Here is an 18,525-nt window from a genome sequence, read left to right as displayed (position 1 = left end):
TGTGACACTGGTACAGTCAGTCTCAAAAGGTGCAGCTCAATCTTGTGTCTCACAGTGAATTCTCATCAAGATGTTACATATTTGTACATGATACACTGGTATAGTCAGTTTCTAAAGGTGCTGCTCAATCTTGTATCTCACAGTGAATTCTAATCAAGATGTTACATATTTGTACATGATACACTGGTACAATCAGTTTCAAAAGGTGCTGCTCAATCTTGTGTCTCACAGTGAATTCTAATCAAGATGTTACATATTTGTACATGATACACTGGTATAGTCAGTTTCTAAAGGTGCTGCTCAATCTTGTATCTCACTGTGAATTCTAATCAAGATGTTACATATTTGTACATGATACACTGGTACAGTCAGTTTCAAAAGGTGCTGCTCAATCTTGTGTCTCACAGTGAATTCTAATCAAGATGTTACATATTTGTACATGATACACTGGTATAGTCAGTTTCTAAAGGTGCTGCTCAATCTTGTATCTCACAGTGAATTCTAATCAAGATGTTACATATTTGTACATGATACACTGGTACAGTCAGTTTCAAAAGGTGCTGCTCAATCTTGTGTCTCACAGTGAATTCTAATCAAGATGTTGCATATTTATACATGTGACACTGGTACAGTCGGTCTCAAAAGGTGCTGCTCAATCTTGTGTCTCACAGTGAATTCTAATCAAGATGTTACATATTTGTACATGTGACACTGGTACAGTCGGTCTCAAAAGGTGCTGCTCAATCTTGTGTTGCACAGTGAATTCTAATCAAGATGTTACGTATTTATACATGATACACTGGTATAGTCAGTTTCAAAAGGTGCTGCTCAATCTTGTGTCTCACAGTGAATTCTAATCAAGATGTTACATATTTATACATGTGACACTGGTACAGTCAGTCTCAAAAGGTGCTGCTCAATCTTGTGTCCCACAGTGAATTCTAATCAAGATGTTACATATTTGTACATGTGACACTGGTACAGTCAGTTTCAAAATGTACAGCTCAATCTTGTGTCTCACAGTGAATTCTAATCAAGATGTTACATATTTGTACATGTGACACTGGTACAGTCGGTCTCAAAAGGTGCAGCTCAATCTTGTGTCTCACAGTGAATTCTAATCAAGATGTTACATATTTGTACATGTGACACTGGTACAGTCGGTCTCAAAAGGTGCTGCTCAATCTTGTGTCTCACAGTGAATTCTAATCAAGATGTTACATATTTGTACATGTGACACTGGTACAGTCGGTCTCAAAAGGTGCTGCTCAATCTTGTGTCTCACAGTGAATTCTAATCAAGATGTTACATATTTGTACATGTGACACTGGTACAGTCGGTCTCAAAAGGTGCTGCTCAATCTTGTGTCTCACAGTGAATTCTAATAAAGGTGATATATCTTTGTATTTGTAGCTAAATATATACCGTATTTATCCGGGAATAAGCCAAGGGTCTTGAACATGGAAAATTGCCAAGAAGAAGGGGTGGGCGTTTGCCAGGAGATCCCCGGCAAAAAACTCATGAAAATTTACAACACGCAGATCAAACTGCGGCAGGAAATAGAACGGTAAATGAAAACATGCAGCGGAAATAAATGAACAATATGCAACACTAGAAGTAAAACAAAATTAATTTATTGCTTATAATGTGACAAATAAATCAGAAATAATAAAAATCGACAGTGAGGAATCATTTGAATTAGGATTTTCCCACCAACAAACACAGCCAATACGTGCGAACTCAAAATGAATTAAAATGTCAGGGGTTAAACTGCGTAAAATGATTTCCGGTCTTGACAAATTACGAATCAACCATCATACAAGATCAATAATAATTTACAAATGTACACAGTAAAAATTATAAAAATTCATAGCTGTTTGAAATAACTTCTCAGATCTTTATTTGTACGTTCATTGCCATCTTCGTCAAACTCAAAACCCACAAAGTCCAAGTCAGCGTCACTGTAGCTGTCAAACAAAATCCCTACAACTTATTCCTGAAGTTCGTCGATATCGTCCCACACAATTTGGACTTAGCACTTTTAATCCACGGATTTCAAAGTTTGTCAGCTTAGCACTTTTCATTCATGTCTAATCATAATAAAGAGACAAGAAAAATGGGGTCGCTCTGCTGCAATGGCACATGATGCTTTTGTTTACAGTCTAGCAATCATCTTTGGTCTTTATGCATCTGCTTTACTGATTGGCTAAGAATGACATCACTACTAGTATTTCATCACAAAGGTCAAATCGTGACATTGCTTTCTTATCAGACTCGACGCTTATCAACCATAGTGAAAGTTATCATTCAGAAAGTTCCGGCGGTTGGAATGTCTCACTATATGGATATCAAGGTGGACTTGAAATAGGAAGTTTTTTTTTTATCCAACGACAGAAGAATAGTTTTCATGACAGAAATGCAATAGCGGTGATGAAAGATGGTGAAAAATTTGGCAGTCTTAGGCACGACATTGCAAAATTGCTGGCCCCCGTTATGGATTCGCAAGCTGCTACAAAACGTGATTTCAGGCACTCTCTCAGGTACGGGTTGCTACAATATTGCAACATTGTTTTCATTGTCGACGACGCTAAAGCCGAACGAGTGCGGCACTTGCTTAGCAGCTCTCCTTATACGATTTGCTTGAATTGTTTCTAAAGAAGCACAAACCAAACGGCCGTCCCTTTTTGGGGCCACGACATATTTCAAAAAGAGAACTACCGTTTCTGCTTTAAAATACATATTTTTATAGACTTGCTGACTGTTATGATTCTGAAAAAAATCAGCGGTGAACGCACTGCCCTGAAGACAGAAAGCTGTCACAGCTATTTTGCGTCCACCCCTTGTTTTACGCAATTAACAATTTTTATAAGTATCATGACAGACTTCAAGAAAGTCAACTGTTAATACAACCACAGTCAATGAATTTGTGTAGAAAAAGACCCCCTGGGCGTGTGCCCGGATATGACCTCAACTTCTTTATTGTGTCAAAAGTGGGGGGTGGGCATTTGCCCAGGCATGGGCTCTTACCCGGATAAGTACGGTACATGTAAGGTACAAGTGGAAATTACTGATGAAAACACCCTTTCAACAACCTGAAATTCCATTGGATGATGCATGTCTGTATCTGGTCTTTCCAACAACCCAGAAATTCCATCTGGTCTTTCCAACAACCTGAAATTCCATTGGATGATGTATGTCTGTATCTGGTCTTTCCAAAACCAGAAATTCCATTGGATGATGCATGTCTGCAAATGGTCTTTCCAACAACCTGAAATTCCATTGGATGATGCATGTCTGTATCTGGTATTTCCAACAACCTGAAATTCCATTGGATGATGCATGTCTGTATCTGGTCTTTCCAACAACCCAGAAATTCCATCTGGTCTTTCCAACAACCTGAAATTCCATTGGATGATGCATGTCTGTATCTGGTCTTTCCAAAACCAGAAATTCCATTGGGTGATGCATGTCTGCATCTGGTCTTTCCAACAACCTGAAATTCCATTGGATGATGCATGTCTGTATCTGGTCTTTCCAACAACCTGAAATTCCATTGGATGATGCATGTATGTATCTGGTCTTTCCAACAACCCAGAAATTCCATCTGGTCTTTCCAACAACCTGAAATTCCATTGGATGATGCATGTCTGTGTCTGGTCTTTCCAAAACCAGAAATTCCATTGGATGATGCATGTCTGCATCTGGTCTTTCCAACAACCCAGAAATTCCATCTGGTCTTTCCAACAACCTGAAATTCCATTGGATGATGCATGTCTGTATCTGGTCTTTCCAAAAACTGAAATCCCATTGGATGATGCATGTCTACATCTGGTCTTTCCAACAACCCAGAAATTCCATTAAACGATGCATGTCTGCATCTGGTCTTTCCAAAAACTGAAATCCAATTGGATGATGCATGTCTGCATCTGGTCTTTCCAACAACCTGGAAATTCTATAAGATGATATGTGTCCACATCTGGTTCCTCCAAAAACCTGGAAATTTCATAAGATGGTGCATGTCTGTATCCGGTAATTCCAACAAGCTGGAAATTCCACCTGATGATGAATGTTTACATCTAGCCGCCCCCCCCCAAACAACCTATAAATCTCATCAGATAATGCATGTTCGTATCTCATCTTTCCAACAATCTGGAAATTCTATAAGACGATTCATGTCTGCATCCGGTCTCTTGAACAACTTGATGCTTTATATTGCATGTAATTGCCTTCATTGAAATAAATAGTAGAAATAAAAATAAGAAAATTCTTGACCTTTGACTTTCACATTAATTCTGGAAATTAGATAATTTTCATGAATTCCTTTGGGGTACGTTAACTTTTTATTCTCAAGCGATGTCTCGTTATTTATTTTTGTGTGGATTTATGTTACCTTGAGACAAAAATAAATTCAAAATGATACTTCATTGCCTTTGCTATTTTTAACTGAACTATCACTCAATGTATTACATTAATTTATTTTTTTTATCAAAAAATATTTTTACTTTCAAGTACATTTACATACATTCTTTATATATATATTGTACTTGTCCAACTCAGCACTCATGCTTGACTGAGCGCCCACCCCCATATTTGGAGCATATTTAACACTAACTCCTTCTAAACTTTTATTTACTTATGCATAGTTTATTTGATTAATTATAATTTTTTTTCTTTCACCCAATTTAACAATATTTAGTAGGAGGCAATATAAGATAATATTATACATCTGTCATCGTAACGCCATAAGTTACAACATGCCTTAATTTTGCGGTATTTTCATCCTACCATATAAGGGAATGCAAATTCCAAATATGGATTGTTTACGTGCATAAGCGTCCTCTAATAATAATAAAAACAAACATGGCTGCCACCAGGGTCTGACCGGACTCAACACAAAGAAGTTCGCTGATTCTGTTATAAACTTTTTGAATTTTGGCATCCTATCCTTGGAAGAAAAAGATATATAATAATAAGGTTATTATGAGAATACCTCAAAGTATGCACTCAGACAGGGCACCATCGCATCGACCGACGCACATACTTTCGCTGTACTGTCTTCTTGCATACTTTGAGGTATCTTCGTAATAACCTCATATTATTATTATTATCAATTGAGATATTTCTTTGTAGGAAGTCGGTAAAAAGAGAATGTTCATTTTGTACGGGATTCAATAATTGAGGGTAAATGGCTATAAATAATGACAAGCAGTGTATATTGAATAGTTTTGTATTTTAAATCAAAATACCTTTATTATGAAGACAGTAACAGAAACAGCAAACAAGTACAGTGCACACAGGCTTATACATGCATTCTAACAGTATATCATAAAGAGATGTAGTTTCTCTCTCATTATTATAATTTATGCTTTAATTTATAATTTATATTGTGCTTGTTTACCATACACATAAAACAATAAAATTGCAATAAAAATAGCAAATAAAAACACAACGAATATGCAGTATTTCACGTTAAAGTTTGCTGATTTTCACAACTTTTGCCAATATCTTATGATGAAAAGAAATGTTTTAATAGCAGTTTGCAGTACTTGTGTATGTCTGTTACATGTTACTTTGTATGAAACCTTCCTAATTACTGTACATCCATACTGAGAAGCAGAACCCTGCTGTTGTTGGAATATTTTTACTGTATACTAATTTGCACCCTTATTAGGTTGAACCTTTCACATTTGATTGTCATAGCTTTTCATTTTAAAAATGTACTTACTGAAAAGTATTGTTGCATGTCTAAGGAGAGTGATTCACGTCGGATAATAGAATTCTACTGGCTAACTGATAATAAAAAAAACCATCTTTCGACATGCATAGATGGTTATTTGTGTAGTAAAATAGTACAAATGATGTGTACGCATTTAGCAATAGATAATGTTTTCAGTGAATATTTTTTTTTTAAATTAATCTTGTGTCACAATCTTCTCAATTGAGTAATTTTTACAAAAATAACACATATTTTTTAATACACATATTAAAAACACATCATACGTATATTTTTTAATTGACTATATGTAAAGAATATTGGTTAAGAACAAATTGTGTAGTATTTTTTTTCCAGTAATTGTCTTGCTTTGTAATTTAATTGATTGTAAGTAAATTAAAAAATTTGAAAAAAACAAATTTAAAGTGTGTAGTATTGTCTCCATAGCAATGCAATTTTTATTTGTACAAGACATGGTTGTGATAAATATGTCCCTGTTTTGATCTTGAGGATATGGTTTAGGGAGGGTATCACTGTAGCAGCAATTTAAGTGAAGTCTTATGTGTAGTTGGTGTAGTTGATCATTTCAGTATCACCCGTAGTTTCCGTTCAGACAAAGTCCAAAAACAGACCTCTGTATATTCTTTTTCTTGTCCATGCATCCCTATCGGTATCTTGGACAGACCTGAACAAATCACATTGAAACTTCACACATACATCATAAGAAACATGCACATCCATTCGTTTTTTTGGTTCAATTCAAGATGGCTGAATGGCGGTATTTTCATATTAAAGATACGGTACTTCATGCATGCATATGTTGTGGATTGTACAAAATAAAACAATATCACATTAATGAATTAATAATTTAAGAACTGATAATTGAAGGAATAACTAAATTGACAATAAATAAATAAATAAATAAATAAATAAATAATTAAATAAATAATTGAAGGAATAACTAAATCATAAATACATGAATGAATGAATGAATGAATGAATGAATGAAGAAAAATAAGGAAATAAATACTTAATCTAACCTCGGATCAATTTTGTGTTTTTTTCTAGGCATCGAGATTTTATGAAAGATTGTCCGAGCGGATCATTGCGAAAAGAGGTAGGTATATGGTTATAGTTTGCTATCTATTTACTTGCTGTAAAAAAAACATTGTGTTGTAAGAACAAATCAGTGACAACAAAAATAAACTTGTAAAGATTATGTTAGTGAACAGAAAAAGTGGATAACTGAGTACAACTAAACTGTTTGATATGCACTTTTTCAAAAAAGAATCCAAAATGTCTAAAAAATATTGCTCAGAACATGGACTGAAAAAATTGTTATTACTAATAATTACGAAAATTTAATTTAACTAATTTAAATAAATTTAAATATAGAAAACATACCAGGTAATTGCTATAATGACAACTTTAATTATTTGTAGATGAAAATGTTCATTACTGGGGTTCTTTGGAGTGCTGTTATAAATATGTCATGTGTTAATTAATCTTTACATTCCACAGAAAACACATTTTTAATAATTTTGTATGGGGCACCACATTTTGGATGTTGTCAGTCACTTTATTGGGCATAAATATTTGAAACTTTAAACTATATGGAAAAAAAACATTCACAAAAATTGTTGACACATTCTTGTGTCCAAAATACTATGCAATACATTAAATTGTTAAAATATGCAACAATTACTGCATGGTCATAGAGCATTGACTGTCAACAGTTGTCCTGCCCAAGGAATGGCCATCTCCACCATGCTCCAAAGCTACAAAGCATGAAAAAAAAATTACTTGATATGAAATGTTTAATGATTTATTCTTTGATACACATATCAGATAAAGTATGTACCTTACATTTGAAAAACAAAATACATTCTGTGACTGCGACTAGGCTTTATTCGTCTGTCGTCTGCATTAGCAGGGCAGCGACAGGGCAATGGCGCATAACCATAGAAATTGCCCAAATCCAGAAAGATTTGGTATATTATGATGCCACAAGTAATACCCCACCCATTATCAAGGATAAGTTTATGTGTGTAATATACACCACTAAACGTATACGTGTACAGCCGTGTGTCTGTCGTCTGCATTAGCAGGGCAGCGACAGGGCAATGGCGTATAACCATAGAAATTGCCCAAATCCAGAAAGATTTGGTATGTTATGATGCCACAAGTAATACCCCACCCATCATCAAGGATAAGTTTATGTGTGTAATATACACCACTAAACGTATACGTGTACAGCCGTGTGCTCTTTAACACAACTGATGTCGTAAGGATTCAGAGTCAAAATGGTATTCCCCAAGATCAAGTTGAGTCATTTTTTTTTCTATTGGCAAGGTCGGTTTTCAAGAAAAAAATAAAAATTGTATGTGACTGTTTAGGTGGCTTGAAACACAAACAAAAATATTACTTATTTTGTTTATGAAAGTAAATTACATTTTACAAAATTACAAATTCCATAACTATTCAAGTCACGCCAGTAAATTAAAATATCTACTTGCGTCACAGCAAATCTTTTTTCGTCAGTGACACATCATGTCAGCTTTGAGAGCTCATTGATGTACAGCTGGTCATCCTAATCATCTAAATAATTATACCCACACAATAATTCGTGTGTATGTGTGGCATATTTTATAATTTTTCTTATAATTTCTGCATTCACTTTAAACTCTGTTCGTTTCACCAATTTATTTATGATTTTATTTATTTTTGAACCAGGCACTTTGTGCTTAGCATCATGCGATCAGTGATATTTGCAAAAAAATTTGATTACAATTGTATTGACTTTTTATGACTGGCTGTGTACTACATATATGTTTGCATTTAAAGCTTTGATAATTTTAATTTGTATACTGTGATTTTATTCCATAAATTTATACAAAAAATATCCATCAAATATTAATAAGAAAATTTACTATAATAAACCAACCTAGACAAAAGAAAGCATTATTTTTCTCTTCACCCCAGCTCATCCCAGTTCTCAAATGAAAAAGAGCTTATGGAAAACTGCATGTCTCTTTCAAATGATTTGCGTCTATGAAAATTTAGTATTTTCCTATTTTTTGAGCTGAAATATATTAGAGCAAGTATGACTAATTTTCCCTAAAACTTCTATGAGCTTTTGATAAAAACATGAATTCAGCTCAGTTTTTATTTACATTGTATCAGAGACTATCGAAGAACCAGCATCTGGTGATGAAAAATTGAGTATATATTTTATATATAGTGTATATATAACAATTTACCAACAGAAAATACATACATTTACATAATACACTCACTATTTTACTCTTCAATGATAAAATTGTACTGGTATATATCACTGTGGAAAATCATTTCAGTTCAGCTCAATCAGGCAATTTGGTTTAGTAGATCAATGTATATTGCTGCTATTACAAGATAAAGTGCCAGACCAAAACATCCCTGTAACATTTTAAAATGCATGTTCTTTCACTCGAATGTAGTGTGGTTCTAATTATGATACATGTAGAATGAATCAGGAGATTAGATCCAAAGCTGAACGAGAAAATTAGCCAAAATGAAATCACTAGTACATATCAGCACTGAGTGTAACACAGTCAGACTCCATTAGATTAACTGACAGCTGACACACAACTTTATTGCCATATTCACCCAAAGTTGAATGAATACATGTTCATGTGATGTCGTCATATTTACAATTTTTTTTTACATTTTTCTCCCCAAAATGGTGTTTTTTGTTCATTTGCTTAAAACAAAGTTTCTTAAATATGGATCGATATTTTTAATTTGAGAGGCAGACCTCAGTCCTCATAATGTAAAAATATCTGTTCAGATAGTTGTACAGCTAACAGTAACTCGAATAAATGATATTTTATCAGAGTACAAATTTATAGAAATTATTTCGACACCACTATGCTACAACATACAAGTATCCTGGCAAACTTCAAAGTTGAACAAAGCGTCTTCAGTTGTTTTCTGGCAACAGACTGAAAAAAGTTCAACTTTAAATAATGTTTTTGGTAATTTTTATTTTGCGTGGTGTCATTTTGAGGCTGTGCTTGCTTGCCAGGCATTGCTCGATATGTATTAGTAATATTTAATACTAATTACAGTAAGAAGTTTATTGCATCCATGGAAATGCAAAGTTTCTGACAGTTAGCGGTAAAAATAATGAACTGTGATACTGTGGAATACTTTACTTTCCCTGGAATTAATTTTCGCTGAAAAGGCTGTTTGGGCACTTTGCTTGGAATTTATTTTCACTGATTTTTCATGAGTTTAATGTGAAATATAGGAAAAAAAGTATATTCGCTGGATTTTATTTTCACGGAATCATCCCTTCAGCGAAAATAGCGAAAATAAATTCCAAGCGAAAATAAAGTATTCTACAGTAACTGAATATTAAATAAATAAATAATTGCAAATCAAATGACATTTTCATTTTCTTGATAGAAATCGGTTTATTTGCATATAGTTACCTTTTTATACAATATGAAACACAAATATATATTATACATTTTATCAAATTGACATGTATGTATAATTCAGCTAGTTTCTATTGCTCTAACATTCTCAGTAGATGCTAAATTTGAATGTCTCTCCCATGATGCTTTGCACATATGCTCAGTAAAATGCTCAGTAGATGCTGAATTCTAATGTTTCTCCCATGATGCATTGCACAAATGCTCAGTAGATGCTAAATTTTAATGTCTCTCCCATAATGCATTGCACATATGCTCAGTAACATGCTCAGTAGAAGCTGAATTTGAATGTATCTCCCATAATGCATTGCACATATGCTCAGTAACATACTCAGTAGATGCTAAATTTGAATGTCTCCCCCATGATGCTTTGCACATATGCTCAGTAACATGCTCAGTAGATGCTGAATTTGAATGTTTCTCCCATGATGCATTGCACATATGCTCAGTAGATGCTAAATTTGAATGTCTCTCCCATGATGCATTGCACATATGCTCAGTAGATGCTAAATATGAATGTCTCTCCCATAATGCATTGCACATGCTCAGTGGATGCTGAATTTGAATGTCACTCCCAGTAACATGCTCATAAAATGCTAATTTTGAATGTCTCTCCCATGATGCATTGCACATATGCTCAGTAGATGCTAAATTCGAATGTCTCCCATGTTGCATTGCATATATGCCCATTAACATGCTAAGTAGATGCTAATTTTGAATGTCTCTCCCATGATGCATTGCACATATGCTCAGTAGATGCTAAATTCGAAAGTCTTTCCCATGATGCATTGTACATATGCTCAGCATATGCTAAATTTGAATGTTTCTTCCATGATGCATTGTACATATGCTCAGTAGATGCTAAATTTGAATTTTTCTCCCATGATGCATTGCACATATACTCAGTAGATGCTAAATTTGAATGTCTCTCCCATGTTGCAATGCATATATGCCCATTAACATGCTCAGTAGATGCTGTATTTGAATGTCTCTTCCATGATGCATTGCACATATGCTCGGTTACATTCTCAGTAGATGGTAAACTTGAATGTCTCTCTCTCTTGATGGTTTGCACAAACGCTCATTTGATGCTAAACTTAAATGTCCCTCCCATAATGCATTGTTTTATATTCAACAACATCTCAGTAAATGCAAAACTTGAATTCAACAGAAATTGTGATAGCATGAAATAACGTGCAATGTAGTAGGAAGGTTAATGGCAGTTATACCATCAACAATTTAATGTAATGATTCCTGTCTGTTTACGTCACATGAATGAGAGCGATAACCATCAGCTTAATGAGGCGGAAAGTTACAGTAGAATAGAGTTATCGTTAACATATATTGATTTTATAATATTAATAATAGATACATGTGAGACACAGAAACATGTTGGCTAAACTCGTATACTGTATTTGCTCCATCAGTAGCGCATACATTTTAGGATACTGTAAATTATTTTCACTTGCAATTCATTTTTGCCGAGAGAATAAATCAGTAAAAATAAAATCCTGTGGAAATACTTTTTTTTCTTCTATAATTTACATTCAACTTTTGAAAAATCAGTGAAAATAAATTTCATACAAAACAGCCAAAATGTCTTTCCAGCAAAAATTAATTCCAGCTAAAATAAAGTATTTTACAGTACATAACAAGAGGTCTGTTCAATCGTATTTAAAGGATTTAGCATGGAATATTAAAACGCATATTTGTGGTCTACAATGTATTTGCACTTCTACATGTATTAAATATTGTTCATGTATGTTCAGAGGAGCTTTCCAGCACTTTCCAAGAATTTCCTTTGTCCCTATGCTACATTTTATTTACTAAAATGTGAAAGGTGTAGGAACAATATCATTTTATTGTTTTGGTTTGTATGATCAAACATTTTTTTACCAATTCATAACTTGATGTGACAGTTGAATAGGGAGAAATCTGGTGGCTAAAGGGTTGAACAAGTAACAATTTTGATAGGGAGTAATGGTTGAACAGAACAAATCTGGTGGGAAAGGTTTAAATAAGAGCAAATCTGGCTGGAAAGGGTTGAATAGGGAATAAATCCATTTGGGAACAAATCTGGCTGGAAAGGGTTGAATGGGGAATAGATCCATTTGGGAACAAATCTGGCTGGAAAGGATTGAATGGGGAATAGATCCATTTGGGAACAAATCTGGCTTGAAAGGGTTGAATGGGGAATAGATTCATTGGGGAAAAACAAATCTGGCTTGAAAGGGTTGAATGGGGAATAGATCCATTTGGGAACAAATCTGGCTTGAAAGGGTTGAATGGGGAATAGATTCATTGGGGAAAAACAAATCTGGCTTGAAAGGGTTGAATGGGGAATAGATCCATTTGGGAACAAATCTGGCTGGAAAGAGTTGAATGGGGAACAATTCTGGTGGTGGAAAAAGTTGAATAGGGAAACATATACTGGGAAATGTTAAGGGAAATAGTTGAACATAGAGAACAAATATTTGGCCAAAGTTTGAATTAGTATCAGATCTAGTGTTAAAACTTTGAATAAGAAGCATCTGGTGGGGAAGGGGTTGAGTAGGGAGCAGACCTAGTGGAAAAAGCGGTTGAATACTGGTGGAGAACAAATATCCAGTGGCGGGGAAGGGATTACTATCGTTTCAGTCATTCTTTGAACGATTATGTTTAACTAAATATTGCTACACTACAGCAAGTTATTATCAACATTGTCGGTAAATGTACAGCAATTGCAATTGTACATTTACCAACAATGTTGATAATAACTTGCTGTGGTGTAGCAATATTTAGTTAAACATAATCGTTCAAAGAATGACTGAAACGATAGTAAATAAGGTACAGATCTGGTGGGGAATGTTTTGAGAACAAGTTTGATGGGTAATTGTTTCTGAATGATGTCAAAAGCATTACCATAATCTGATGATTATGCATGAAATATTTTGAAAGTGACAAATATAAGTCTTGGCTATCTCACATAATCTGTAACTGTTTGGAATTAGGCACATATTACTTCATATATCATTACTATCAAGCATATACAATAAATAAAATATAGCTGACAATACAGCATTTGTAATGCTTTGTCACATCCCTCTAGAGCTTAGACAATTTTATCACATGCATCATCAATATATAGTTTATTGTTTATGTAAATATAATTCAAACCAGACATTTTTTTTTTATCTTGATTATTAGATGAATTTCTCAACCATACTAGAGAATGCGTTATCGTAACTTGGGTTTATCTGTAATAGTAAATCTGTTTTGGGATCTTTATGCTTTGGAGTAATAACCCAAACATAAATTTTACTTGCTCTTAGATGGGATAGCTAAATGACTGCATGTTCCTTGTGACTTGTTATATGTGTTTCTTTATATTTTAACATATTTGTTATGTTGTCAACTCAGGTGGAGAAAATTGATGTTCAAATAATGACCAATGAAAAAACAAACAGTTTTGTTGGTGTCATGACTAATACTAATTAAAAAACAATTAATTACCCACAGTTTTTGACATTAAATTTCGCAACTACTGCATTGTACAATGTACATGTAAGTATATGTAAAATACACGCAAACATGCATGTATGTCATATTGCATAGTATCTCAATATGAATTACAATAATAACTGGGTAACTGTTGAGGTGGATATCATTCGTCCTTTCATTACTTTTCAGTTTGCTTGATTAAATAATTCATACACTACATGTACAGTCTGTATTTTTTGATACATGTATTATGTATAATTCGTCCACCCACTTTATTCATCTTGTCTCCCATTGATCGACATAACATATACACAATGTTTAATATTCCTAATTACACTGTACATTTCTATACTATATACAAGTACCGGTGTATATATATTATTTATGAACTGAGAATGCTGTTACATTTGATGTCAGTTAAATTGTATAATATTATTTATAGTGATTATGTTTTATGATGGTACATGTACATGATACTCGTAGTAGCTGATATTCTTTTGAGACTCATTACTAGACAAGATCTTGTTCAAACAACTTACAAAATCTTTGCCGAAAACAATTTCTCAATATTTCCCTTCTTGTAACACTATTGCATTTTCTGAGTGATAATAATAATGTTTCAGTACTACTCAACATAATCCCTTTCCATCATATTGATTATTTAATAACTGATATAAAGTGAGATTAAAAATAAGATAAAATGACAAATTAAATTTCTGTTAGAGATTGTGATAACCTTTGCCTTTACAAAATAAGATTGCCCAATACATTACTAAAATTAATAACTGATTGACATTTAAAAAAACTCTGTATTTGTTCTATTGCAATAGAAGCGCATGTAAACCAATAGTTGTGTATTTTATACTGCAACACTAAAAGTTTGTACTGTTTTGTATGTAGACACTTCTGTCACACCATGCCCAATGTGAGTCACATCATGCCAAACCCATCAGTGTTTCAATGCAACAGTCACACCATGCCAAACCTGTCAGTGTTTCAATGCAACAGTCACATCATGCCCAGACTGCCAGTGTTTCAATGTGAGTCACATCATGCCAAACCTGTCAGTGTTTCAATGTGACTCACATCATGCCCAGACTGCCAGTGTTTAAATGTGAGTCACATCATGCCAAACCTGTCAGTGTATCAATTCAACAGTCACATCATGCCCAGACTGCCAGTGTTTCAATGTGAGTCACATCATGCCAAACCTGTCAGTGTTTCAATGCAACAGTCACATCATGCCCAGACTGTCAGTGTTTCAATGTGACTCACATCATGCCCAGACTGCCAGTGTTTCAATGTGAGTCACATCATGCCAAACCTGTCAGTGTATCAATTCAACAGTCACATCATGCCCAGACTGCCAGTGTTTCAATGTGAGTCACATCATGCCAAACCTGTCAGTGTTTCAATGCAACAGTCACATCATGCCCAGACTGCCAGTGTTTCAATGTTAGTCACATCATGCCCAGACTGCCAGTGTTTCAATGTGAGTCACATCATGCCAAACCTGCCAGTGTTTCAATGTGAGTCACATCATGCCAAACCTGTCAGTGTTTCAGTGTAACAGTCACATCATGCCCAGACTGCCAGTGTTTCAATGTGAGTCACATCATGCTCAAACTGTCAGTGTTTCATAACATATGAGGGTATTAGGTTTTGTATACATGCATGTACATCAATTCTTCTCAGACAGCTGGCAAGCTAAGCCTTTTGACTTAAATATGAGATTATATTGAAGATGGAGGGAATGCAAGATGCATCAACAAACCAGGTTCCTTGTCATAAATATTAATGAAAAAATTAACATTCAAGTATGTACATGTATGTATACAAACCAGGAATTGATACATTTGTACAATGTGCACTATTGTATTAAAAGTCACTTCAAACAAAATATGTCAGTTTTTTCAACACAGTGAAGCTGTCTTCATCTAGAATGGCTGTACATTGTAATTCACACAGAATTTCACAACCAGTACAAAATTCATTCTATGTAATTCCATCAGAATTTCACCACCAGTACAAGATTCATTCTATGTAATTCCATCAGAATTTCACCACCAGTACAAGATTCACTCTATGTAATTCCATCAGAATTTCACCACCAGTACAAGATTCACTTTCCGCAGCAAAAATAAATCTTGTGGCTCAATTTCTCTTTAAATGATCTGGGCGGCCATTTTCATCTAAGAGGCAATCTGTCATTAAAACTGATTCCAATCCCTCTTCCTCTCAAAAACATTTTGTGAATATATGCAAAATTTTGAAAAGTATGTGTACAAATTATATTATTTCATTTTGCATTTTGACATACATTGTACTTTCCTGTGCATTTCTACTTTTTTTAAAATTAATTTTTGAGCCAGGCAACAGTTCTAAACACTGAATTCCACTGTTGTCTCTCCTGACATTTTTTGTTATGCTCAAATTGCAAGTGCCAGTGTTGACTACAGTGCATTTTGCCAAGGAAACTTTACTGATGTTTGGGACTACATGACAGTCATATGCGGCCATCTCTCTAACACAAGTGATTCAATATGTTATTCTGGCATCAACAAGACCGGGTTCAAACACAAGCACCTGCAACCCAATAAACCAAGGTTCCCTCAAATTTGCATCCATTAGAAAATGAATCACAGCCAGTGGTTTTAGCCTGCCCATTGAGTCTGTGGCACACTCTCCCGGGATGGAGGTTGATCCTTTTTAGTGTTCATCCCCAGGTAGGATTTCAACTTAGGTGTACCGATCATTAGTTGAATGCAACAAATACCACCAGTAACTGTTCCACATTCCACATGCTTGTTTTGGTATCATGTTTACAATGTTTTACAATCATTCTTATCTGTCATGTTTTGCCTAGTTTTGTATTACAATTTTAACATACACAATGCAAAACTTCTACTTCCTTCCCCATCTAATCAAACGACAACCCCTATGGTTTATTAGTGGGAATGAAAATCTGGTATACAAGAAATGTTTAGAGTTACAATATGCAAGAATAGGGTTAACACTAGGATTAAACATTTTGCAAAATCTCTTCACAACATGAACATTTCAGCAATTCATGCTGTACACAATGTATGTGTTCCTGCATGTACATGTGGATATAGTTCATAATTTGACAGACAAATAATCAACTGAAAATAAAGCTAATTTTAATTGGAATGCGACACATTTCTGAATAGTAATCCCTGATGTCTACATGTAGACTCATGTTGTCACTATCATTTTAGCAGATTATACAATGTACTACTTATAGAGATTTTATCATTATTGGCCCTGGCTTTATGTACATGGTTTTTCCTGTCAAATAACCATTTGGCTATATCTTAATGGCATTAATGGTTATTTCATGTGAGCTATTTCCAGCATCATCAACAAAAATGTAAGTCTGATAGTTTTATCCTTGCAAATTTGAGATATCTATTATCTGTAGCACAACTCAGATAGAAGATGAGCAGCAATTTGTCATGATCTCCATAATTCCACTCAGAAGAAATATTCGCTTCATTGAAGTGGAAACAAAAACAATTTTGAAAATCACCACAACTTAAATTTGTTGACCAATTCTTCTTTGCGTACATGTCACTTCCTTGTGAATATGACATAGATGTGATGCAACACACAAAATATTACATGAACTTCTGTTGAATAAAACAAACGTGTATTAAACTTGCAGGAAACATTGTTTGATTGATTGAGGGTAGAAGGAAATACTAGTAGCTTGAAATGAATTGTCTAGATATTACTCTGAAATACTTTATTTTTGCTTGGAATTAATTTTCGCTATTTTCGCTGAAGGAATGATTCACTGAAAATTAAATTCAGCGATTACACCTTTTTTTCTATATTTCACATTCAGCTCGTCAAAAATCAGTGAAAATAAATTCCATACAAAACACCCAAAATGTCTTTTCAGCTACAATAAAGTATTTCACAATATTATTTTATTCAACTTATTTGCTTTTCTGTGTGTATTTTTATTTAGTCCATGCACTTCGGTTGCATTACCTTGTGGTAGGGTATACGTGTATAATTTGAGGCATTTCTCTTAAGGAATTACCTGTCTTTTGGCTGATATGTGTTAACAATCATAGCCTCGCTCTCGTTCCAAACTATTGTGATTATGATGGCAAAACTTAACTCAAAATATCGACAGAAATGTTGCATATGCAAAGTCATCATTGGATTTCTTTGTAGGCATCCAGTAAGAGATGTAATGTTACATAAATTAATCTATGGCATCTAAATGTGCCATCTTAATTGTCATGAAAATCTTTCAACTGCACGCAGGTGCACAACTGTGAACAACAGAAATAATTACGTTGAATGGTGTCTGTAACTGAATCGTCTAAACAATCACATTCGTAGTACCGGTAATGTATACTCTTTCAGTCTTGAACACACGGGATATTGTATATCAAATAGCAAATCTTGGAAAATTAGCATACTTATTTTACTTGATTATCATTTCTTGATGTAAATTTTAAGTCACTTTTTTTCTTTCTTTTGTAGGAATTTCAGACAATTTACCAGCAGTTTTTTCCAAATGGAGACCCATCCAAGTTTGCTAATTTTGTATTTAACGTTTTTGATTCCGACAAGGTAATGTATAAATATGTATTACATGTTGATAAACATTGACAAATTTTGATCTTTTGATCAAAAAGTAAATTGGGTTTATCCTCTAAAACCCTGTTAAGTTGTGATGCTCCACAAAATATACTCATATAAATGAGTTTTTCTCTGTTTTAGGATGGTTATATTACATTTAAAGAATTTATCTGTGCATTATCAGTTACATCAAGGGGAACTCTGGATGAAAAATTAGACTGTGAGTATCAGCTG

The 18,525-nt window shown here is 34.1% G+C and overlaps 1 protein-coding gene across 1 annotated transcript in view; it reads left to right on the top strand.

Annotated features, from left to right (window-relative positions):
- Nucleotides 1–18,525, top strand: part of LOC100374128 (neuronal calcium sensor 1-like) — a 59,229-nt gene that overhangs the window by 26,953 nt on the left and 13,751 nt on the right. Inside the window, exons 3-5 of the mRNA XM_006819089.2 lie at nt 6,782–6,830; nt 18,193–18,282; nt 18,433–18,511. Of these exons, the coding sequence (XP_006819152.1) occupies nt 6,782–6,830; nt 18,193–18,282; nt 18,433–18,511 (218 nt within the window). The remainder of the gene's footprint in view (nt 1–6,781; nt 6,831–18,192; nt 18,283–18,432; nt 18,512–18,525) is intronic.

Source organism: Saccoglossus kowalevskii, chromosome 17 (genome assembly GCF_978046115.1).
Source record: "Saccoglossus kowalevskii chromosome 17, keSacKowa6.1, whole genome shotgun sequence".
NCBI lineage: Eukaryota > Metazoa > Hemichordata > Enteropneusta > Harrimaniidae > Saccoglossus > Saccoglossus kowalevskii.
This window is presented reverse-complemented; position numbering and strand designations above follow the sequence as displayed.